At 56.0% G+C, this 25,286-nt stretch overlaps 1 protein-coding gene across 1 annotated transcript in view; it reads left to right on the plus strand.

The window, feature by feature from the left end:
- Positions 1–25,286, plus strand: part of CCDC40 (coiled-coil domain containing 40) — a 40,437-nt gene that overhangs the window by 14,975 nt on the left and 176 nt on the right. Inside the window, exons 8-20 of the mRNA XM_027625591.2 lie at positions 485–642; positions 811–933; positions 3,570–3,691; positions 10,106–10,349; positions 10,442–10,624; positions 13,379–13,624; positions 14,511–14,724; positions 15,834–16,003; positions 16,123–16,214; positions 17,793–17,913; positions 20,623–20,811; positions 22,519–22,677; positions 23,730–24,663. Of these exons, the coding sequence (XP_027481392.1) occupies positions 485–642; positions 811–933; positions 3,570–3,691; positions 10,106–10,349; positions 10,442–10,624; positions 13,379–13,624; positions 14,511–14,724; positions 15,834–16,003; positions 16,123–16,214; positions 17,793–17,913; positions 20,623–20,811; positions 22,519–22,677; positions 23,730–23,978 (2,270 nt within the window). The 3' untranslated portion in view covers positions 23,979–24,663. The remainder of the gene's footprint in view (positions 1–484; positions 643–810; positions 934–3,569; positions 3,692–10,105; positions 10,350–10,441; positions 10,625–13,378; positions 13,625–14,510; positions 14,725–15,833; positions 16,004–16,122; positions 16,215–17,792; positions 17,914–20,622; positions 20,812–22,518; positions 22,678–23,729; positions 24,664–25,286) is intronic.

Raw genomic sequence — 25,286 nt, forward strand, 5'->3', positions numbered from 1 at the left:
GCTGGCGAGCCTGGCCCGTGAGGACAGCTCTGGTGCTCCTGGCCTGCGCCCCCACGTGGCCATTTCAGTCCGGGGGGGGGCGGGGGGGGGGCTCTGGCAGAGCACGGCGCCCCTTTGGGCGGGTTTCCTCCCGGGATGTGGGACTCTACCTAAGATTGCCAGTGTCTAAGCAGTAAGAAATCTGTAAGACTAACGTGAGGCCTCATAACATGACACTGTCTCAGCAGATCCTTAGACATGGGGAGGGCCTCTAAGACACAGCAGGCAACGGAGTGGCTTGTGGTGATCGCTGGACATGGATTACCTACGTCTTTGTCTCTCCAACTAGGCTGTAAGGCTTTGATGGCAAAGTCTGAGTCTTTGTGGTTTAGAAGCAGCAGGTTCCCAGGCTGGGTCCACAGGGCAGGCAGGGAGCCTTCCGGAGCTTCGGGTTCCGAGGCAACGTGTGTGGGATGCTGAGCGGCCTTCCTCGTCCTCCCCCCAGTGGCGGCTCTGCAAGCTGAGTTGGAGAGCCTGGCTCTGCATCTCTTCTACATGCAGAACATAGACCAGGACGTGCGTGACGACATCCGTGTGATGAAGCAAGTGGTGAAGAAGTCAGAGATGGAGCGGATGCGGGCCGAGGTGGAGAAGAAGAAGCAGGTACTCTCAACTTCAACGCGTTTGCCACCACCCTCAAACCTTCGATTTCCCAAAAGTCCCTCCGCTCGGCCTCTTGCCTAGGAGGCTGCGGCCGGCCTGGGGTTCGCTGGCTCGGGTTGGGAGTTGGTGGAGGAATATGCTGGAGGGGCCCGTGGTCTCGTTTCCCAGGACCTTCACGTGGACCAGCTCACCACCAAAGCCAACCAGCTGGAAGAGCAAATCGCGCTGCTGGAGGCTCAGAGCTGTGCCCAGGCCGAGGACACGCGGGCTCTCAGGAAAGCCGTGAGCGAGGTAGGAGCATCACCGCCGCACTTGGCTTCGGGACACCCACTTAGTGGCCACCGCAGGGCGCCGGCTCACTGCCGAGGGCCAGGTGAATGCGGCCCCCGCCGCCGCGGTGTGCCTCCTGAAGCAGCTCAGCAGCGGGCTGGCCCGTGGTTGGGATGGTGGGGATGGTGCGAAGAGGGCCGTTTCTATTCAGCCCACAGCCAGTGGTAGCCCGACAGGCCTCCGCGAAGCTGGACATCTGAGTCTGCTCGTCGGCCGGATCGTCGCGGGCGTGGCCTCTTGTCTCCCTCAGAGGCTGAGCCCCAGCGGGAAGGACTCAGTGCAGCACCACGTTCTGAGGTCAACTCTAGGAACCAGCGCTGCCACGTCTTCTTTTATTTTTTTAACCTGTGAATCACCATCAGCACTCGTGTGCGCAGGAACGCCACGAAGGAAACAAGCCCCTGTTACTGCGGAAAAGAAAACGCTTGCACAAACGGACAGGCACGCCTGGGTCCGTGTGGGAAAGCGGCCCGGGCTCTCCAGCCTGTGGGTCTAGAATGTGTTCTGATTAGAATCTCAGGGGGAAAAAAGGCAGTTTTTAGTTAGCAAAGGTTTATCCGAAGCACACATTTGGAGGACTGGCCAGGAATTGTTTGGGAAAGGGAAATTCAGAACGGGTTTTGCCCAGAACGGAGGGCTCTCCTGAGATGTGGGACTTGCTGTGCTAAACGCAGGAGAGTCCCAGACACACCAGCCCGGCAGGTCATCCTGGCGTTGCCCTACCAAATATTGCCCACTCTAAAGCCTGGAATGTGAAATGATGTGTCCCTGGAATCTGGGATAGACAGGCGGGCCATGGTAGCCTACGAGTAGACCCCCAAAAGAAGCAAACGTTTACATAAAACTTGAGTGGATTATAAATTAATGGAGAACACATGAATCATGCACAACGGAGTAGGGACATTTGGTTAATCATTTGGGGAAAAATTAAATCTTTTCCTCATACCAGACACAAAAATGAATTCCAGATGGGATCAAGAATGTCAATGGGGAAAATGTACTGGAAGAAAATACAAGAAAACTATTTTTTTAAAAAAGATTTTATTTAGTCATTTGACAGAGAGAGACACGGCGAGAGAGGGAACACAAGCAGGGGGAGAGGGAGAGGGAGAAGCAGGCTTCCCGCGGAGCAGGGAGCCCGATGCGGGGCTCCATCCCAGGACCCCGGGATCATGACCTGAGCCGAAGGCAGACGCTTAACGACTGAGCCACCCAGACACCCCAAGAAAAATATTTTTTAAATCCAGAGTTGCAGAGGCCTTTCTAAACCTAGCGCGGAGAGCAGACACTCTAACAGAGCTGAGGGGGGCAGGGCACACCGGCCACGGCGCCTGGAGGTTGAGGGTGCTGCCAACAAAACGAAAAGACGGGAGACCCACCAGAGAGTTCGGTGGTGGGAAGAGATTGTGCAAATCGGTAAGAAGTACCCCGTGTCCGGCTCTACCACGGGATGGTCGTGGACACACACACGAGCTTATGTGTCTCCGTGCCTTCTGCCCCCCCCGCTGGGTGTGTCCCCGCCAGGCAGGGCTGCCCCACGTCCTGTTCGTTTTTCCTTCCTGCACCTGGAGCAGCGCACAGCAGGTGCACCAGAGACACTGAATGAACGGATGAGGGACCCTTGATAGCCCGGGCCCAGTGCAGAGGGGAGTGGCATTCCCAGGCTGGTAGCGAAAACACATGTGCTCCCCTACACCCCCCACCTCCCAAAACTCCCCTGCCCCCTCCCAAAATATCACCTGGGCTTCACGCCGAGGAAACTACTGAAGAGGCATGCAAGTAAAAATATTTTACATTAAAAACCTGGGCACAACACGCTAATTTTTTAAAAATATTTTATTTATTTATTTATTTGAGAGAGAAAGAGAGAAACAGCATGAGAGGGGAGAGGGTCAGAGGGAGAAGCAGGCTCCCGCTGAGCCAGGAGCCCGATGTGGGACTCGATCCCAGGACCCTGAGATCATGACCTGAGCCGAAGGCAGACGCTTAACGACTGAACCACGCAGGCACCCGCAACACGCTAATTTTTAATTCCAGGTTATAAAACAACATAGAGAATATGATTACGCACGTGCATGCACAGGCGTGCGCGCGTGCGCACGCACACACACACACACACACACACACACACACCCCAGGGCCTGACAGACGCTCCCACGTTGCTGCCAGGTCATTCTCGACAGCACAGGCTCTTACGGGAAGGGGTGTCAGGCACAGAGGCTGTACCCATGTCTTGTGACCGAAACTCCAGTCTGTGGACAGGACTCATTGTGAGAATCAGTGACACCCTCCCACCCCCGGCGTCTGGGTTCTGGGTACGACGGGTGTCTGTCACTCCTAGACACCTTCTCCTCCTCGACCCCATGGCACTGAGCGCCTGGGGGCCCGGAGTCAGGGCTGAGGTGGGCGTTTCGATGCGTCTTTAGAGCTGTATTTATTTTCGCATGTATCCTTTCGCTGGTGCGTGGTAAGAAAAGCAAGGGTAACACAGGGAAAGGAGATGACTCAGGACATTTGGGGCTTTCAGACATTCTCTTGGGGCCTTGAGCATAATGAGGTTAGACCAACTTCCACGTAACCCTGACTCTCCACCGCAGGCCTGCACAGAGATAGACGCCATCAACATGGAGAAAAGGCGCATCCTGCAGCAGTGGGCCACCTGCCTGGTGGGCATGAAGCATCGCGACGAGGCTCACAGGACCATCCAGGAAGCGCTCAGGTATGGGCACACCCGGGAGGGCCTCCGGCTGCCCTGCAGGTGCACCACGGAGGTGGGGGCCGGGAGCTCCAGGTGACAGGTGGGCGCACAGACCGCTGCACCCCCACCTCCTACCAGGTGCGCCCACAGCACCCTTCCTGCTGGATCTGCTGGGACAAAGGAGGTGCACCTGCGGCCCCACAGCCTCAGCTTCCGCCATGAAAGCTCCCTATTGTTCACCAACATTCAACAATTCTTAAGTCTTTTCAAACTTTCTGTGGTACCGGTACCGGGAGCAGCAAAGATTTTGTGCTCAGGCTTCCTGGGAAGATAGGACAAACAGTGAGAGAAGGAGAAAGGGGTATTTATCTCCGGGAGAGAAGGGTGTCCCTCTGCTCTGCTTTTCACCACCTGTGTGTGGAAACCATCCCTGGGCCATTGTTCTGGGGAGGGCCGCGTTCCAACCGCAATCCTGTCTTAATCTCCCCGCCAGGGGAAGGCAGAGGGCCCTCCTCCAGGCCCCTCCCTCCCTCCTGTGTGGCTTGGGCAGGGAGTCGGGCGCAGGGGTGTCCGGGCCCAGTGCTGCCTCAACTCCCCAAACCGCCCTAGGTAATGGGGACTGAGATGCGGTGGCCGGGTTCTGGAGGGAGCTCACGGCACCCCGCACCCGGCACCGAGCCTGGCAGAGGGCAGAAGAAGTGAATGAACCACTCTCGTCAGCCCTGCAGCGTGGTCTCCGGTGCTCGGACAGCTAGGAGGCACTGGTCCTTTTTGGTCCTGTGATGAAGAAAAAAGAACAAAACAAAGCCCCCGCAGACGAGGCACACACGCGCCGTGGTAGCATGCTGCATACACACTGTTGTGCGCCTTTTCTCATTTGCCGACAGGCCCCAGAGATCTTTCCAAATCTCAGTGTGACAACTGGTCATTCCTTCCTTCCCCACCGCAGAGTGCGCCGCCGGGCCGCGTCTGGGGGAGACTTCCCACCGGGGCAGGGAGGTTCCTCGCAGTCTGACTTCGCTGCAGGGCTGCACCCACGCCCAGGAGTATTATAGTTTATATTACGCTATAGCATTGCCTTCTCTGTGAGCCTGGAGTTCTGGGGGACGGACATGCACAGACCTGGCAGGTATTTCCCCAAAAGGCCGTGACAGTCACACCCCACCGGGGGTTCCAGAGCCTGGCCAGAGTTCGGCCATTTGGATGGCACCCATCGGACTAATGGGAAAAAAAAAAAATCATGTTTTTGAACACCTTTTTTTAAACTCTCTTTTTTTATTTTAATTTTTTTAAGATTTTATTTTTGAGTAATCTCTGCACCCAACATGGGGCTCAAACTCACAACCCCGAGGTCAAGAGTCACATGCTCTATCGACTGAGCAGTCGGGGAGCCCCCTAAAATATCATGTTTCTAAAATATGCACACATGGAAGGTTGGGTGGATATTTCAGCAAAATAGGTGCACACGCACACACACACCCCCCCACACACACCCACACACATGCACACACACGCACGACACCCCTAACGACAAGAAATGCGAAGTCTGGTTCAGCGCCCCCCCTAAAACTACACTGCAGCCCCAGAGGAGTGAGGTCCGCCTTCAGAGCACATTGCCCACGTGGGCTACTGTGAGGGGCGTAACCAGAGACGCACCATCTGCAACCATACAGTTAGGAAGAAGGAAGTCTGAGGCAGTTTAACGCAAGGTCAGGACATCGCAAAAATAACGTACCGCGTCGCTTATGCCTTGCAGGCCAGTTCAGCGACTGAACTAAATGCCAAACACCAGCTGGTAGCGTGTAGACCGGTTTAGAAGATGCAGGAAGCTCGCGGCGTCCTGGCTGATGATTGGGACGACGGGACACGAGGCCAGCACCCCAGTCGCCGTCTGGGTGTGGCGGGACCCTGTACCCAGGGGAGGCCCCTGGCCCAGAAGCCGGGTTTTGCTATCATGTCGCGAGTGCGTCTGCATCCTCGGGGTCGGCTCGCAGGGATTGGGTCCACCAGAGGCTGCCAAGTTATGCGTGTCTGCTAGGAAATGTGAGCACCAGAGAGGCTAATGCTTGACCCTTGGCCCAGCAGAGTCTCCTCCGTGGGAAAGAACATGGGGCCGGCGATAACCGGGTTGCTGCTCAGGGAGTGTTGAGGCCCTGGGCCCTGCCGGCCTCCTGCTTCTTCCCAGAGCATCGGGCAGTCCGCCCACACGCTTGCCTCTGCCTTGATGGCCCTTTGCTGTCACCCGCCCACCCCTTCTTCCCTTCTGACACCTGTGTGATTTTTCCCAATAATATGATGCCCTCAATCAGGTTCCAGCCAAATTCTGCACTGTGTCTTTTCAGGACGATGGCATCTCTGCGTCGATGCCCAATCTACAATTTACCTCTTAGGAGACAATCTGATCTCCCAGTGCTTGGGGTGGGGGGGGGCGTCATAACATTGCCCCCGTGGATCTCGTCCGTGAGCTGCATGTTGGGCCAAAAGCCCCAGCGTTTCTGGTCTGCGCTTTCTTGCTGGTTTCCCTATGCTGCGGGGGCATGGCGCACTGTCATGACCGATCGGGGGAGAGTGGACCCGTGTGTGGGGTCCGGCTTCACCTACTGGGTCCAGAGCCAGTAACTGCCCCGGGATGTCGAGCTGTAGCCGAAGGGTCTCCAGACCCCCAGGCAGATTCCCTCTCCGCCCTCGAGTGGCTCAGGCCCGACACGTGGGTCTCGTCCTAGAGTCCACCCGTTGTCCGTCCTATTTATCTTCTAGTAGTATCTGTCACTCAAGGAAGTTTTTAAAGTGTGTTTTATTTTTATTTCATTTATTTTTGTAATTATTATTATTTTTTTAGTAGGCTCCACGCCTGGCATAGAGCCCAGAGTAGGGCTTGTTTTTCAAGATGACGGCCGGAATATCCAAGGTCTCCATGGGTTGTCTTCCACGTCTGGGGAGAAAGAAGACCTTTCCCAGAAACTCCTTCTAATCTCTCTTGAGCTTAATCCCCTCAAGTTTCGTCCCTACCACTCCGCAGGAACCATGTTAAATCATACACATTGACTAAATTGAGGGATCAATTCTCAGTCTTCATGTTACTTGACCTATCAGCATTTGATCTTTTCCCTTCCATGAAACTCTTTTTTTTTTTTTTTTCTTTTCTAAGTAGGCTCCACACTCAAGGTGGAGCCCATCTCGGGGCTTGAACGCACGACCCTGAGGTCAAGACCCGAGCTGAGATCGAGAGTTGGGTGCTTAACTGACTGAGCCACCCAGGTGCCCCACTGAAGTGTGTTTTTTATTTTTTTTTAATTTTTTTTAAAGATTTTATTTATTTATTTGACAGAGAGAGAGACAGCGAGAGAGGGAACACAAGCAGGGGGAGTGGGAGAGGGAGAAGCGGGCTTCCCGTGGAGCAGGGAGCCCGATGTGGGGCTTGATCCCAGGACCCCGAGATCATGACCCAAGCCGAAGGCAGACACCTAACGACTGAGCCACCCAGGCACCCCTAAAGTGCGTTTTTTAAAAATAATCTTTATCGAGGATAAGTGATCACATTCTAGGAAATTTGAAAAACAGAAAAAGGTTTACAATACCACTGTCTTTTTCCTTTGGTGACAATGACAATTTATTAGCATTTTGGGCACTCACAGGCATCTCCTCTCCCACGCATATGTCTTACCGCGTGTTCAGACTTCTGTCATGCAATTTGTGACTGTGTCTTTTTAAATTGGACTTCTTATTTTTATTGTCAAATTTTAGACGTTTATAAGGCTGTTACTTCCTAAAAAAGAAAATGAGTAGTTTTTTCATTTTAAGCTGGGTTTATTGAGGCTAATTTATGTACAGATTTCTTATGTACAAAAGTTCTCCTTCTTCGGTGCACAGCTCTGGAGTTTGGCAGAGGGACAGAGGCAAGTACCCCGGTGCCCTCAAGATGACAGGCCGTTTCCTTTGTCCCCAAGTCAGCATCCTCTCCCCACCTCCAGCCCAGGGCGAACGCTGATCTGCTTTCTGTCCTGCCAGCTCTGTCATTCCCAGGATGTCCGGTAAATGGAGTCACAGCGTGCAGCTTTTCCTCGGCTGGCTTCTTCCACTCGGCCCACTGCTTCCGAGTTTCATCCCCACGTGGGACGGTGCGAGATCAGTGGTTTGTTTCTTGTTATCGCTGAAGAGTGCGCCACTGTGTTCATCGGGTCACCAGTTGATGGATTTCCCTGGGTTTTGGGGTGTCATGGGTAGAGCTACCGTGACAGTCTCTGTAGGTCTTGGTGTAGACGCGTGTTTCCCTTTCTCCTGGGTGAGTGCCCGGGCACGGGATTGCTGGTTAGTGCATATTTTACTTTATAACAAACTGCCAATGTGTTTTCCAATTTGGTTTGTTCCATTTTGCATTCCCTCCCACAGTGGGCGAGATTCCCAGTTACTCCCCCGTCCTCACCAACACTTGGTATTGTCAATCATTTTAATTTTAGCCATTCAATTCAGCCATTAGTCGATGAGTCGTGGTATCACATGGAGGTTTAAATTTGCATTTCCCTGATGACTAATGATGTTGAGCATCTTCTCATGTGCTTATTTGCCACCCATATACCTTCTTTGGTGAAGTGTCTTTTGCTCATTTTTAAGTTGAGTGGTTCATCTCATTATTGAGTTACAAGAGTTCTTCATATATTCTAGATACAAGTCCTCTCTCAGATGTGTGCTTTGAAAATATTTTCTCCCGGTCTGTGGCTTCGTCTTCCCATTCTCACGACAGTGGCTTTGGAAGAGCAGAGGTTTAAATGTTGATGAAGCCCAATTGATTAATTTTTTTTCATAGCTCATGCTTTTTATGTCCTCTCGAAGAAATCTTTGCTTGGCTCAGGGTCATGAAGATCTCTCCTGTGTCTCCTGCTGAGTTCTTCCATGTAGGTACACGGCCCATTCCAAGTTAATGCCTGTCACAGCATGAGACCCAAGTTCGGTCTGTTTGCACAGCTGCGTGCAACAATCCCAGCACCTCTGCTGAAAAGACTGTCCTCTCTCCATTGAAGTACCGTGTCACCTTTGTCAGATGTCAATTGGCCGTGTGCGTCTGTGCGCTGGGTATCTGTTTGTGGACTCCTGATTCTGTTCATTCCGTCCAGCTACTCTTTCACCAATAACGCCACACTGTCCTGACAATGACAGCTTCCCAGGAAGTCTTAAAATCAGATCGTGGGAGGCCTTGTTCTTCTTTTGTGAAATTATCTGGGCTATTTGAGATCCTGTAGGTTTCCATATATAAATTTTAGAATCAGTTTGTCAATTTCTGGAAAAAAATATACTTACTGAGATTTTAATTAGAATTGTGTTGAGTCTAGAGATCTTTTTGGGGAGACTAACGCCTTAACAATATTGAGTCTTCTGCTGAATAAACATGGCATATCTCCCCGGTATCTTTTAAAAACTGTACAGATGTTTTTTGCTACACTGTTGAAATGAGGGAGAAAAAAGGCCAGAAACCTGGAAAGAGCCTAACTGTGTATCAGTGAGGAGGCTTAAATTATGGCATGGTCATCATTTGGAATACCATCTGGTCATTGAGAAGAACCAAGGAGATTTTTATGTGCACTGCTATTGAATATCTTTAAGATAGCACAAGAAAGAGTAAGGTGCAGACCGTGATCTACTAAGCTGCTTTTTGTACCTGATTCATAGACACAGACAAACACAATGCTTATAAAAGCATGAAATAGATCTGGAAAGACATTTAAGAAATAACTGGTTGCTTGGGGAAGAGAATTGAAGGCCTGGGGATAGACATGAGAAAAATATGGAAGGTGTTATTTCGGTTCAAGGAGAAAGTACTTTCTGATTATTTGAAAAAGAACTTATTCAAAGGATAAGATCCTGGAGGTGGAGAAAGGCTTTTTTATAGCAGAGCAGCAGGACGTCTCAAAATGCGGGGGAAACAATGTCTCACACACAAAGGAAAACTCTACTATCCAGCACCCGTCTGTTTGATTTGACGTTAATTACAGGTATTCGCACAGCCAGTGTGCAGAGGGGAAAGGACAGAGTTTGGAGTGATGCCCACAGGTGCTTCTCCCAGCCACGCCACACCCTATGGCCACAGGGCATACCGCTCAAGAGCCCTGAGCTCCAGTGCTCACGCGTATGAAACTGGAATAGCACACTCCCTTTCCGGGATTGCTCCCCTGACCAGCAAGGGTGGGTGGATCCGTCCCTGGGACAATGCCTGGCCCGTCTGGCCCTTCTCCCTTACTCTCTGTCTTAGAAGAGTCTTAGGCTTGGACTCAAAGTGGGCAGTGGTTCTGTGACTATGTCAGGAAGCAGTCGTTGAGATTGGCTGCTGGTAAGAGTTGGGCTCCCATTCGTCCCTCTCCACTGGGTGAGCTCCCCACGAGCGGGCACAGCCCCATGCATGGGCGCTCTGCTGCCCCAGCTTTGCTCTTTCGATCCCGACAGCGAGTGCCAGCACCAGATCACGTCCATCGACACGGAGATCGAGGCCTACAAGAAATCCATCATGAAGGAGGAAGAGAAGAATGAGAAGTTGGCGGGCGTCCTGAACCGCGAGGAGACAGAAGCCAACCTGATGCAGAAACTAACCACGCAGTGCCTGACCAAGCAGGAGGCTCTGCAGAACGAGTTCAACACCTACCGGCTGGTGCTGCAGGACACGGAGGACACGCTGGGCAAGGCCCAAGTGGTACGACCGTGTCCCCAAGCCCATCCAGGGCACGTCCCCACGGCCTCCCTCCCCCCCCCCCCACAGTGCCGTCCCTGCCCCTTCCTTTCCAGGAGTACGCGACCACCATGGGCGACCTGCAGTCGGTCCACCAGACCATCCGGCACGAGCTAGAGCTGAGGCGGAGGATGGATGCCTCAATCTTGGAAAAGCTGCAGGAGCACATGACCTCCAACAAGATGACCAAGTACTTCCATCAGATCATCCTGAAGCTCCGGAAGGAAAAGACCAACCTGGTACGCCACCCTCCCGCTGCGGCCACGAGGGCTGGGCGCCGGGGTTGGGGGGCGTGGCAGCGGCAGCGCTCAGAGCCAATGGGGTGAGCCAGGGGCGCTCGGCCAGTCTATTCACTTCCCACTTGGTTCTTGCTGTAGAAGCGAGCCTTTTAATTGTAGAAAACCTGGAAATACAGAGGCATAAAGAGGAAAATGAGACATCTATAATCCCACGGTCCAGAGATAACCTCTTCCAACATTTTGGTATATTTCCTTCTGGAACTTTTTCTAAACACACATGCTCATACTCACACAGGCAACCAAATAGGTGCACACACAAAGACACAGGCAACCGCACACACATATAAACATCCCGATGCACACACGAGCCGACACACACATGCACACACACTCATGTGCACACACGTGCAGACCCATACAAATGTACTCACGCACTCGTGCAAGCACACACGTGAACACACACATGTGCACACACCTTAAACAACATAGGACTCTTATTATGTATCAGTTTTCAGGTCTATTCTAATCCATTTTCATTCACTTTACTGAAATATGACACAGAGTAAGTGTGGGACCCCACGGATTTTCTGAGCAGATACTGCTTTGTTTTACTTTTTGGCCACATTCAACATAACATTTTCTGTGAAATATTCCTCAAAAACCTACATTTTCTTTTCTGCATGACACCATCATACAAATGTATGTATTGTGCTTGAAAATTCTCTGCTTAGACCCTTGAAGGTGTTTATAGGTTTTAAACATTATCAACGACTCTGCTCTGGACATGCTTGCCATACATCTGTGTCCGCACTTCTGAGGAGAAGCTGCTAGGCCAGGAACCCAGGGTCAAAAGTTCCCGGCCCGGGGACCTCCTCCAACAAGAGCTCTCTCTTGCTCTGCCGGGGGTCTCACTTTGCTCCGAGCTGTGGTCACGGGTCCCTGTGTCCTTCCTTGAGTCGTTTCTTCTTTGCCTCGTCCTGTGGTGTGACCGCCCCTCTGGTGTCCCCTGGCTCGGTGGGCCCGCGTGCGGACCCCACGGAGGCCGCCATGGCCTGCACCAGGCCTAGGGCACCTCCCAGCAGACGGCCTGCCCCAGGACGCCCCCTCAAGGCTCAGGAGGAGAGGGGCCCACTCGGCCTGCCTGCACATAGCACCAACCACACGGACGTCTCCTTGCTCCCCAGCTCACCGGAAGCTTCCATCCGACGGGCGGGAGATGAAGGGACGTGGGCCCTCCCAGCCTGCGGTCAAGAGCATGAGTCCTGCTCCTGCGTGATCCTGGCTCTGCCTTTACTCTCTCCCTGCATGAGACACCTGGCAGGTGTTGGAGGATTAGATCTAACCGTTCATTACAATGACAGCAAAGGCGCTGGGGAGCCAGAGGCCATGCCCCTGCATGTCAGCGATTGATGGCCATTGTTGGCAGGTGGATATGGGCCAGGAGGAGGCGCAGCTGACACAGCTGGGGGGGCTCACCTGTCCTTCCGGGAGGGCGGGGCTGCTGTCTACCTGGCCGGCAGCCTGAGGCGCCCCATCCCTCCCGGACACCTGGGAGGAGGGCAGCTTGCTCCTGGCCTGGTTATAGCAAGGAAGTGGGGAGACAGGGCTGGAACCAAGACTGTACTCGCCGGGTCTCCTTGGGAGGTCCTGTCTGATGCTGGGGGCATCCCGCTCATCCTTTCCCTGGGAAGTGGGGGCAAGACTACCTGCTGGGAGCAAAACTAGAGGCCCGCACTGTACCAGAGAAGAAAAGGAGCATGGTGTGTGTGAGGTCACCTGCCGGTCCTTCTGCCAGGCTGCACCCGTGGGCCCCCAGACCCCCAGGCCCCCAGCCACCCCTGCCAAGCGGCACACACACTACCACTGACGGCTAGTGGAGGGCAGTAAAGAATCTTCGTCCCATAAATGTGTCCATTATGATTGCCCCAGAGATGCAAGTCTAGCTCTTTAAAGGGGGCACTTTTTCCAAACTGTTCAAGAAACCCCCTGGGATCTGGAGCTGGGGTCCAGAGGGAGGGCAGGCACGGGTCAACCATGGGTCTACAAGTTAGTGCTGGAGCAGAACTGACGTCCCAGGAGAGGCCAGGGTATCTCAGTAAGAGTGAACAGTCGAGGAGCAGAGCTGAGGGAGTCCAGGGAGGCTGGCTTGTCCATCTGGTGGCCACAAAGAGACTTAGGAACAGGAGCCCCCGTAAGGCGGCAAGCACAGGGGGCAAGGAGGAGGGTGGGAGCCCCCGTGAGGACCCGGCTATCCCAGATGGTCCTGGCAAAGAGACAGGTTGAACTTGAACAGGTTGAACCACAGCATTTCTTAGAACAGACACACCGATGATAGACTGCAAGCCCAGAGAGGAAGGAATCCGTTTCCTTCACCAAAACATACCAGCTGTCTAGGCCAGCCCCTGGGCACTGAAGTCATAACTGTGGGAAAGGACGGAAGCGGGAAGGCTGACAACCACCACAACTTGCTTCCTAGGTTGTAAGTATAAGGGACTATTACACGGCCACTGAAAATGACAGGAGCATACAAGATTGAGCTCATTAAAAAGTGGCTTACAAACATATGTGTAGAGTGTGATCCTGTCTTTGGTTTTGGGCAGAAGGCAGTGGCGGGGGGCGTGATATGTATAAAGACTAGAAGGAAGGAGAGGTGGACCTTGTGGCAGATGCTCAAGGAAATGGTAGGCCAGCCAGCTCATTTAGAGCCCCCCAGGGAAAAAGAATGTTCAGACATGTTTCCTTTTGCTAATGCAGGTGACACATCTTTCCAAAATTGACGGCGACATTGCTCAGACCACCCTGGACATCACAAACACCAACTGCAGGCTGGACATGCACCAGAAGACGCTGGTCGAGCTCGACAAGGAAGTGAAAAAGGTCAATGACCTCATCACCAACAGCGAGAACGAGATCTCTAGGCGAACAATCCTGATCGAGAGAAAGCAAGGCCTCATCAACTTCTTCAATAAGCAGCTGGAGCAGATGGTTTCTGAACTGGGGGTAAGACCTCCAGGCCAGGAGAGGTTGCCCCTGGTTGGTATTCGTGCCTGGCCATCTCAGCGATGCTCCAGAATGAACTCACACGGAATAGAGCCACTCCTTTGCCCGCCCCTTTTATGGGTGACATGGCGAGAGTGCAGAATGCCCCAAGTCGGGGGCTGCCTGCAAACCTTCTCCTGTCAAGGTCCAGATAGTAAATATTTCAGGCCAGTCGGTCTCTGCCGAAGCTACTCACCCCTGCTGTCACGGCCAGAAAGGCAGGTGATAAGTAAATGGGTGTTTGCAATAAAGCCTTATTGGTGGCCCCTGGAATCTGACCATATAACTTTCACCTGGCACCAAATGTTCTTCTTTCTTGCCAAGCAAAGGCAGCAGGTGGGATTTGACCGCTGCTCTGAGTGATCTGATGGGTTTGAGGCTTGAAGTCCTATAGGTTACCCAGGTATCCCGAACGTGGGGGCACCACCATGGGCTTCAAGTCCAGGAGTAAGATGGTCAGCTGGGGCACGCTTTTAGGTAGACCATGAGCACCACAGAGCCCTCTCAAAGCTGCAGCCCAAATGGTCAAGACCCTGGCCCGTGACGGTCTGCTCCTAAAAGAAAACTTGCAAAGCCCCTTTGAGGGACGGAGGCCCGCCAACCCTGCCCTTGGCCCCACAAGGCTGTGGCATGGTGGGGAGGGGGCCACTGGCCTCCTGAGATCTGTATCTCCCACAGCGGGTCGGGGGCATACGGTGGGACCCTTAGTGCCCCCGAGGAAATGCCCCCCAGTCCTCGCACAGATGCATGATCTCAGGTGGGGTCCCGGCCCTCCTTAGCACCCCCGGGAAGCAGACCTTTGAAAACAAGGAGGCTCGCTTTGCTTTTTGGTGAATATCACTTTTAGGGGGAAGAAGTAGGGCCTCTGGAGCTTGAAATCAAAAGGCTGACCAAGCTGATGGAAGAGCACAACACCAACGTGACGCAGGCCCAGGTGACCTGGCTCCGCCTGCAGCAAGAGATGGTGAAGGTCACTCAGGAGCAGGAGGAACAGCTGGTGTCTCTGGACATGTTCAAGAAGGAGATGCACATCCTGGAGCAGAAGAAGCTGCGGATAGAAAGTAAGCGTCCGGCGTCTGCAGGGACTCCTGTGGCCCAGTTCCCAGGGAGGGGGCTCCACGCTTACCCTGCACGAGGCCGTGAGAGCAAACCACAGGCTCACAGCGCCTTGTGTAAACATGAGCTGCTGCCCTGACCACCAGCCCGTCGCCGGCATGGCGGAAATATAGAGAAAATGTACCGGATTTGTTAAGTTCCCAGACTGAAGGGTTCTCCCAGAAGAGAGGGGCACGGAAGGTTTACCGTCCTGCCGAGGACGGGGCAGCTGGGCTGGAAATGCAGACATGCAGCAAGGCGCAGCTCCTGGGGGCTCACTCTCCTGCTCAGGGAGTAGGGGACACCTCTCGCCCCAAACTCAGGGCTGTGGGAAGAGAAGCTTTCCAGGGATGCAGGAGACGCCTCATGCCTCAAACTCAGGGCCTTGGGAAAAGAAGCTTTCCTCCTCTCCAGCTGAACTTAGAAAACCGTCCCAAAAGAGGCTCCCCAGCCCCCCGTCTTGCCCCAGGTGGTGTAAAAACCAGGGGCGTCTAATGTGCCAGGGTACCCGGAGGAGGGAGATGGACACCTTTCCTGGCTACCGTCTACTCCCATGGCCCCCCACTGAGGCATCCTGGTCCCCCCTGGGTCTGACCAGAGATCCATGCAGGTCAGCCCGGCCATGAGGCCATATGGGAAATGCTGCCTGGTGGTCCGGGGCCCACTCCTCCTGGACACCTGAGGCCCAGAGGCCCTGCTGCCTTTCTGGCCTGCCCTCGGGGGCGCCCAAACTCCTCTATTGGAAATTAGGGTGGTTGTTTTCTGGCCCCCTGCCCCTGAGCTGGGTGGGGTGGTGTAGGGGGCCGGGCCCGCCTTGCCTGGAGACCCAGTGTCTGAGCACCAGCCACGTCACCACAGGTTGTTCTCAGGGCAAGGGGTTGCCCCCCACCCCCCCCCCCCCGCCTCCCCCCACCTGCTGGCTGTCCACATAGGGGTCCTTTCTGTTGCCTCAAAGAGCCAGGCTTTGGGAACCGAGCGGCCAGGAAGAGGCCCTTTCCCTCTAGCCCAGCAGGGCCCTGACTGGGGTGGGGGCTACTCTGGGAACGTGGCTACCCCCGCATCCCCTCTGCTGCAGACAAGATCGCTCAGGAGAAGAAGGAGCAAAAGCAGATCGAGCGCCACATGAAGGGCCTGGACAACGACCTGAAGAAGCTCAACGTGCTGATAAGCAAGAACCGGAGCAGCTCCGAGGGGCTGCAGCAGGACAACCTGGTGATGGAGAAGGAGTTCGTGTGCGCGCTGAAGGTCGGGCGCTCCGCAGGACTCGGGGCACGCGCGGGCTCGGGAGGGAGAGCACACGGTGGGAGGGCGCGCGTGAGGGTCCTCGCGTCCCCCGGCGGTCGGTGGCACCCCGTCCCGTGCAGGCCTCGGAGAGGGAGACCATCGAGATGCAGGAGAAGCTGAACCAGCTGCAGGAGGAGAAGGCGGCCACTCTGAACAACCTGGTGGAGGCGGAGTGAGTGCCCCGCCCCCCACCCCGCTCCACTGTCACTGCGCCTGCGCAGCCCACGCCCACGGGCACCCACCGCCTATCCACAGCTGCCTGGGAGCAGTTCTGGAGCCCACGCTGGGGGCGGGTCCCAGGGAAGAACAGGTGTCACCGCACGGTTCCGGCCACCTGCCCTCGCCTGCCCAGTCTTCGGGGGAAATTGAGTAGCTTTTTTTTTTTAATATTGTTTGTTTATTTCAGAGCGAGCGAGTGGAGGAGCAGGGGGAGCGGCAGGCAGAGGGGGAGGGAGACTCAGACTCCCTGCTAAGCAGGGAGCCCGATGTGGGGCTCCATCTTAGGACCCTGAGATCATGACCTGAGCCAAAGGCAGATGCCCAACCGACTGAGCCACCCAGGCGTCCCCTTGAGTGGCTTTCTTCAGGATAAAGTTTTTAAAAATTATTTTATTTTTATGATGCCTGGCTGTGAGAGTAACCACCCCCAACTGTGGCATTCTAAACTGTAACGATGGGTACAAAGTAGATGAGAAAAATCACACATAATTCCAACTCCCTCCCTTCACCCGGAAACCACGATACATGTATCTTTCTTGTCTGCCTGCTTTTTAATCAAAAATGGGGTTGTTCTCTATGCTGCCCTCTGAAGCAGTTTTATATATTTCCTGTGGACCGACATTTCCAATGGGAGTGGCTGCTCAGCCAGCCCCGCATGGCCGTGTCAGAGCCCGCGCAAGGCACCTTCCAGCTCCGCTGAGCCCGCTGCCTGTCCAGGCGGCTGTAAGAGAAGGGGCCGGGGCTTATAAACCACAGAAATGTATTGCTCAGGGCTGTGGAGGCTGGTCAAGGTCAAGGTGTCAGCTTGCATGGGTGAGGGCCTCTTCCTTGTCGCGGGCTGCCCGCTGTGTCCCCATGGGTGCTCTGTGGGGTCTCTTTTCTAAGGGCGCAGATCCCATTCATGAGTCTGCAGCTCGTGACCTAGGCACCTCCCAGAGGTGGCACCTCCCAACACCATCACGCTGGGTGTCATGGGGCGGGAAACACTGAGACCAGGGCGCTGGCTTCCATCTTTGCTGCTATGGGAACTTCTCCTTTTAGATGAAGTATCATTGATGCGCAGAGTTCTGGTGGTTTCAGGTGTAGGCGCTGTGTGCACCGCAGTATAACTATCGCCCGCGATGTCACCACGAGACACCATGACGGCAACACTGACTGGGGTGGGACAGCCCCCTTCGCCCTGGGTTGGCTGGGCTGGCAGGAACTTGAGAGAGCACCTCGGCCCAGGGGTTTATGTTGACCCGCAGGTCACAGAATGGGAAAATTTGTGTCTGTCTGACAGTCAAGCCTTTCACTCAGTGCCTGGGTATTTAAACAGGCCAAGTGAGAGAGAGAGAGGGTCCCAGGTCCCGGCCCCCTGCTCTGAGCCGCCGCGAGCTCACTGCGCTCAGCCTCTGCTCACACCTGCCTTCCAGCTGTCCACTGTGGGTCTCGATTTGGAGCGAGTCCTTACAGCATGAGCTCGCAGAAGCATCAGAAGGAAATCTCCTTAATTTCTCCAGCTCTCACACTGCCTCTCCCACCTTTAAAGACACCAGATCATGCTTTGGGAGAAAAAAATCCAGCTGGCAAAAGAGATGCGTGCATCGGTGGATTCCGAGACCGGCCAGACGGAGATCCGAGCCATGAAGGCAGAGATCCACAGGATGAAGGTGGGTGGGGGCTCTGGGGGGCTTGGCCTCGCTGGGGGTGGGCCCCCCAGGAACCCCACGGGCCACCCTGGCCAGTGGCATGGACACCATTCCCCGCCAAGGGCACTTGGAGCACAAGCACTACGGGCTGTTCTGTTGCCGACCTCCCGTCCAGGGTCCGTCCACTTGGGTTCACAGGATCACAGACACAAGACACACACAGCCATGTGCACGGTGTTTCACGAGACACTGTTTTACCCTTGCCCCACGCAGTCAGTGCACTCTGACGACTCTGAGGGCTGGTGGGGACCCCCGAATCTCATGACCCACTGGGGAGAAACACCCCACTGTCGAGGAAAGGTGTCTCACCCGGTAAAATGTGCTCAAAGAACATGCCCGTCTTTTCCCTGGGAGCCTCGCTTTCTCTCCACCGTCATCCTGAGCTGGATTTCATTACCTCAAAAAAAAGGCTGGTAATTAAGTCAAGGCTCTCTTTGAGCCTTAGGATACGGTAAGAGCAGGTAGTAAAAGCAGGCGGGCATCACTTCCACAATGCCGCTTTTAATCAGGACCCCTCTGTCTATGGAGTTCAGAGGAATTCTGATCAAATGCATATGCTACTGATAAGTCTTTAAAACACTCCAGTTAATTGACTTTTCAAACCACAGAAGCCATGTGTGCTGGCCGCAGCAGGTCAGACCGCCCCCCCCCCCCCCCCGCACTCGCGCACGAGCACACGGGTGTGGCCATCCCTCCGCCCGCGACTCCCTGCTGCTTCCTTTCCTTCACAAAAATAGCATCTGTACGTATAGCTCAGCAACTTATTTTTTAAAAAAACAATATGGATATTAGCCCAGTTTTAACAGTTACAGAACATTCTACGGATATATCCTATCTTCTCGGAGCATTCCCGGGTGATGAGAATCCATATTGTCCCAGTTCCTCATGCTTGCCATAATATCCTTCCTTACTGGGGTTGGTTGGTTTGTATTCTGTAGGTTAGATCCCCAAAAGTGGGGTTACAGGGCGGAGGAGTGTACATTCTTGACCAGAGCCCCACAGACCACTTCTCCAAGAGGCGCTTGAGGACGGCCGTGTCCCAACAGCCTGGGCACCTCTGGGTGTCATTGGCCCAAGAGCCTTCATTTTTAAATTGAGGTGTTTAACTGAGCTCGCTCTTGGTGGCACAGTCTCATGAGCTGTGACAAAAACATACAACCACGTAACCACCCCTTTGTGATACCCAAAATCTCCACCACCTTTGAGTCCCCTGTGCCTCCTGTGCTCCACTTCCCACGTCCCCATCCCCAACTCTCCCAGGATGTCACAGAAGCAGACCCTGTAGCATGAATTATTATTGTGAGTGCGGCTTTTCTCACACCCCGTAACACATCTGAGACTCATCACGTTGGTGAGGTCCAGCCCTGTTCTCCGTGCGTCATTCCGGTGGTGCATCTGAGAGATCTCTCCCCGGCCCAAGGTCACAAAGATTTTTCTCTTATGTTTTCTTCTAGAAGCTTCATACTTCCACGTTTTCCGTTACGGGGTAGTGAGCGTGTGTGTGTGTGTGTGTGTGTGTGTGTGTGTGTGTGTGTGTGTGTGTGTGTGTGTCACTTCCTCAATTTCCTATTTCCATTTTCTTATTTCTTGGCAATTTTAGGGAGTTTTTGCATGTCCCGGTTCCTAAGCCCTGCCTTGGACACCTCTCGCACCCGTTCTCCCTCTTGGGCTGCTGGCCTTCACGCTCTCTGCGCTGGGTCTCTCCCCACTCATGGGGTCGTTACTGTTCATGCTGTAAGGCCCGTCTGTCTCTCTGCATGGCTTCTGGGTTTCCCGGATTGCTCAAGACGGTCACCACAGCTTGAAGTGACACAAATACGTTCCCAAGTTCTCTGCACATGTTTGCACGCCTTTAGATCTCGAATCCACCTGGAATTAATTTTTGGACATGGCGTGAAGCAGGGGCCCATCCCTGTTCTCTCGGCTGGGGCGTGAGTCGTGCTGGCGTCCCCAGATAATCTGTGCTCGCTCGCTGAGCCAACGTGGCGCTGACAACAGCCGCCCCAACCCATCTGTGCTGTTCCCATCCTGGGCTCCCGCCACCGCAGACTTTAAACCCGGCTGGGCTAGGTCTCCCACCACCATCCTGACCTGCGGGGTCCTGCCTGTTTATCCTTTTTTATTCTGAATCAGACTCACTGGAGCAGAACATACACACAAGGAGATGTACTTATTTTCAATGTCTGGCTGGATGGGTGTAGCCCGGGCCCACATCTCTGCCCCAAGACCAAGACAGGACACTCCTAGCACTCGAGAAAGCCCTCATGTGGCCCTTACAGTCAGTCTCCTTGACAAGCAGGGCCCCGGCCCTGGTCCCACAGACCCTTCCCGTCACCATCTTCCAAAACCACGACTGAGAAATCGACGTTGGTATAGGTGTCCCTGTTCTCTTGGCTACTGTCTCTTTTCTGCCCCAGAATCCTGCCCAGGCTGCATGTGGCGGTCCTTGGTCTGCTAACCTACCCTGGCCTCTGACAGTTTCTAGTTTCCCCGTTTGTGCATTCTTTACATGGACCTTCAAATCATTCTGACCGGCGGGCAATGGCTCCAGATCCCTCTGTCCTCGGGCACGCTCCCCTCACTGTCTCCCTGCCGCGTCAGGTCTCCGCGGAGGTAGTAGAGATGGCTCTGGCCACTCTCCCTCACGGCCCCTCTGCCCTGTGTACCCAGGTCAGGCATGGGCAGCTGCTGAAGCAGCAGGAGAAGATGATCCGTGACATGGAGCTGGCCGTCGCCCGCAGAGAAACCATCTCGACTCAGGCCAAGGGGCAGTCCAAGATGGACAAGAAATTGCTCACCCGGACGGACTTCCACCACCAGCAGACAGAGCTGCAACGCAAGATCAGGGACATTCGCAAGGTGGGGGCCTTGCGACAAGGGGGGAGCATGCCGTGGACCTGGTCACACTGTCCTTCCAGCCTGTTGCTCAGCACTGCCCCTTCTCCTGCCCCCATTCCCAGAGCTGGAGTCAGGGCTGCTGTGTGGGGCTGTTTTACCAGGCTGAGAAGTGGCAGTGGGGGGCTGTGGGTGGAAGGAGCCTGGCTCTGGAACCAGACAAGCCGGCTGTCCCCTGTACCCTCTGGGCCTGAGCCCCATGACCCACGTGCCGGTTCTGGGTAAAAATGCAGTGGCTGTCACTGGGCCCTTGAGGGGGGCCGGGCTACGACAGGCCCTTTCTTTGGGAGTCTGTCTTGGGTTTAACAGAAGAGCTACACAGAGCAGTGCCGCCCAGGGCCAAGATGGCCAGATTTCAGTGCCTTACCGCCTCACAGAAATGGCATCAGGGATGCACGGCGTGTTGAACCATGGCTCACGTGTGAGTCCCTGTGTCTCTGACCCCGACTGGGTGCTGGGGACAGGCTGATGGGCACTCGGAGGGTCCACGTCCTCGTGCACCAGGCCATATCAGCAAGCACGTGGCGTGTGCCCTGCCCAGCACCCACTCCCTCGGCCGTCACCGGGCTCTGGCTCAGACTCCCTCAGCCCCCCGCTACCTTGGGCGTATGTGGGACCTTTCTAAGCCCGCATTTCCGCCTCTGCTGGGTGGAAATATGAGCAGTAATGCCCTCCCGGGTAGGCGAAGGCTCACTTGAGACAGAACCTGGTCTCGGAGCCCCACTGGGCTCCAGACAATCTGTTCCGCTCGAGGCTCAGGAATGTTGCCTGGCAGCTCTGTGCTTCAGCTTCCTGACCTGTGAAATGGGTACTCACCTCGTGGAGCTGTCCAAAGGATTACATGGAGACTGTTGGCATAGCCTCTGAAGGTCTAAGTCCTGTACAGGGAGAGATTAACTGAAAATGACAGGCTTGACCCATCTGCTCATTTGGAAGTTACTGGGGGCAGCAGAATGGCCTTTTCTTGGTCCTTGTTGGCCGATCCTCTCTGCCACGCCGGTCACTCATGATGTCCATTTCTCTCCACCCCGGGGCTCCCCAGCTGCCACCTCTGCCCTGCCATCCCCGACCCCCGCTCAGCTCCAGCTCCAGGTGGGCTGCATCTAAGTCCTCCTGCCATGCACTGCCCCCATGTGCCACACCCAGCAAGACTGCCAGTGTCTGTGCGCAGACTGGCCCTTTGCACATCCCAAATTCTCCCGTGTCCCCAGCTAGACCCCGAGAGTCACTCGGTCACCTCTACTTCATTTATCCACTGGACCCCACCAGCCCCGCTGCCCAACCTCACTGTGATGGAGCCAGGCCTCCTCCACTCCCACCCCGAACACCCCCCCGTCCCGCGAGGCCTTAGCTCCTGCCCCAGGCATCTCCTGCTCCCGCTCTTGGCAGGTAGCTGCCCAGCCACCCCTGGTCCCTGTGGCCTTGCGGACAGACCTGCTTCAAGAGGGGGACCCCCATTTCTCTCTCCCAGCCATGCCTGCCTTTGGGGAGCAGCCTGCAGTGTGGGCTTACCCGGGCCCTGGCGTCTCACTGGGACTCACCCCTCCAGGTCCTGGTTCCTGAGGGGCAGAGACTCCCTCTGCCCTCGTGGAGACCCTCCCCAGATTCTGTCCTTCTGGCCTGACTCTGCCCACTAAGTAACCAGGAGGCAGGGTCCCCTCTATCTCCCAGGCCACCGAGGAGTGCACCAAAGCCATCTTGGAACTGGAGAAAACTCAGAGAAACCTGAGCAGCTCCCTCTCGGAGAAGCAGGAACAGCTGTCAACAGTGCAGTCCAGCATCGACGAGCTCGAGGCCGACCTGCACCGGCTCTTGGCCCTCAAGAAACAGGTGGGCCAGGGCCCTGAGGCACCAGGGCCACAAGCAGCCAGGCATGGAGCCTGCCCCTCACAGCAGCAGTGCGCCCTCGGGCAAGGCCTCCTCCAGCCCCAGTTAAGCCCAGGGATCCCGGCGCTGCCCATCGCTCTGTGATCACTCGCTCACCTCACACACCCCAATGATCTAATAATATCGCACATCTTTTATGGGCCAGGCACTGCCCTGGGTGCTAAGGCTACAGAGCAGGCCTCCTGAGGGGGCACAGAGGGACACATGATAAACAAAATGAATGGAAAAGACAGCTCGTGTTAGATGGTGATAAATACTCTGGAGAAAATAAAGCAGAGAAAGGGCACGGGGGGAGGGGGCGGGGGGGATTAAGTAGGGTAGTTCGAGAACACATTTGAGTCCAGACTTGAAGGCAGCAAGGGAGTGAGCTGGCTGGGTAAAGCAGGTCAGGAGACCACTCTAGGGGCAGCCAGAGGCCAGCAGGCTGGACCTGAGGGCCGAGAGACCACACCCCATGCTCTGCACAGCCAGGGGGCGGCGGTGGTCTTGACTTTGGGCTCTTCTCAGGGGTGTGGGAAGACAGCGGAGGGTTTGGGGCCGAGGCGTGGCTCAGATTTAGGAGGATCACTCCGGTTCTGATGTTGAAGGGTCAGGGGTAGACAAGGGAAGCCTACTTGAGGTGATGCACGAACCGGGGCTGTAGCCATGAGGCTAGTGAGAAGCTGTGGGATTCTGCATGTAATTTCAGCTGCTCCAGTGGGATTTCCTGCTAGACTGGATGTGGTGTGAGCAGAAGAGTGGGGCCAAGTGGGTCTGCAGGGTCCGAGCCTGATCAGCAGAGATGGGGGAGGGAGCGCAGGGAAGTGTCCCCTGTGGGACCAGCACCCAGCGTTATCGAATGTCTCTCAGACAATGGGCAAAGGAAAAGGCCCCGCTCCCTGCGCGTCAGCCTCTTCTCCCCCTGGCACTTCCTCCAGTCCTGAGTTTGTGTAGGAGCAGTAGGTGTCCTGTTTCAAACTGCATAACCTCATGCAGGGTCTTTTGTCCCACCCAAGAACCTCTCGGAGCTGGTGGCCCTGCAGACGCGGGTCAAGCACCTCCAGGCTGTGAAGGACGGGAGGTACGTGTTCCTGTTCCGCTCCAAGCAGTCGCTGCTGGCCGAGCACAGGCGCCTGAACAACCGGCTGGCGGTCATCAGCACCATCCTCGACCACGTGAAGGACGAGTACCCCCAGTTCCAGGAGGCCCTGCTCAAGGTCAGCCAGACCGTCGCCAGCAAGCTCCAGCCGTCTGAGTCCCCCTAGAGAGCAGCCTGGACCCACCCCTCCCACGGCCTGCTCCTCCCCCCCTTCCCCCCGTCGAAGAGACCAGAAGGCCCTGTTATCAAGCCGCGTGCACCTTCAGAGAGTGATGCCCGTTTAGAGAAACAGGGAGGCCCGCACGGCAGATCCGGATTCTTTCAGCCCCCGGCCGTTCCAACCAAGTCGACTCCCAGCGATTCCGGTGGCATTTCGGGGAGTCTTCCACCCCACGCTGGACTTGCTCGGGGTTTGGGAAGGCGCCCGCCTCCTCCCTGAGAGTGACCAGAGGGGACCACGGTGCCGCCTCCTTATGCCCCGGTCCTGCTTCAGAGTCCGGTGTGCGGTGTCCCGGAGGAGGGCCCGATGGAGAGCGGGGAGCTGCGCGGCGCCCCGAGGACGCCCCACCTCCGCAGCTGTCCCCGCGCCGTTCTCACCCCTCGTGTGATCCCCTGGGGCGGTCCTGAGCACCTGCCACCTGGCGGCTTCTCCGCGCCATCCTGGGGAAGGGCCTACAAAACCATTTCACTTTCAAACTTTTCAGCAGAAAAATAAAATTTTTTCTGAATGCGGCAGGAAGGCGTCTTTATCCGCCAGCGCGTCAGAAACAGGCCCCGCCCGCGCCGCACCCTCGCGGCTGGAGGCGCCCCTCGAAGCGCCAGGTCACGTCGCACGGCCGCCGCTTTTCGGGGTACGAAGACGCTTTCCCTTCCCGAGCGGCTTCGGTTGACGGGCTACGGAGTGAGCGAGCCCGCGGTCCCCGTCGGGGAGGCCCCAAGCCCGGCGCCCAGTCCCTGCCCTGCCCGCGCGTCCCGGCAGGTGCGCGCCGCTCGCCCTCCTCCCAGGCTCCGGGCCTGGGCGGCCCGCGGGGACGGTGAAGCCCCGCCAGCAGGGGGCGCGCACGGCCGGAGACGCACACCCTCGCCCAGGGCGCCTGTGCGGGCGGCCTGTCACCCGGTCCGCCCCGCCCCCTCTGGCGCGTGCTTGCCAGCGCCTGACGCCGGGCGGCCGCTGCGGGCCGGAGCGCGTGCGCGGAGGCTAGCTGTGAGGAGGGGCGGGGTTGGGGGGGGGGGGGGGGCGCCGGACCGGGCGCGCGTGCGCGGAGACTAACGCGGCGGGGAGTGGGGGTCGGAGAGGGAGGCGGGCTGGGTGCGCGTGCGCGGAGGTGAGCGGGCGGGGCCCAGGCCGGGCGCGCGTGCGCGGAGGTGAGCGGACGGGGCGGGGGGCTGTGGGGGTCCCAGTGAAGGGCGGGGCGGGGCGGGGACGGACTGCGGCGCCCGCTCCGACTAGGGGCTAGGGGGTCGGGGCAGCCGT

The sequence above is a fragment of the Zalophus californianus genome, chromosome 16 (genome assembly GCF_009762305.2).
Source record: "Zalophus californianus isolate mZalCal1 chromosome 16, mZalCal1.pri.v2, whole genome shotgun sequence".
In the NCBI taxonomy this organism is placed as follows: Eukaryota; Metazoa; Chordata; class Mammalia; order Carnivora; family Otariidae; genus Zalophus; species Zalophus californianus.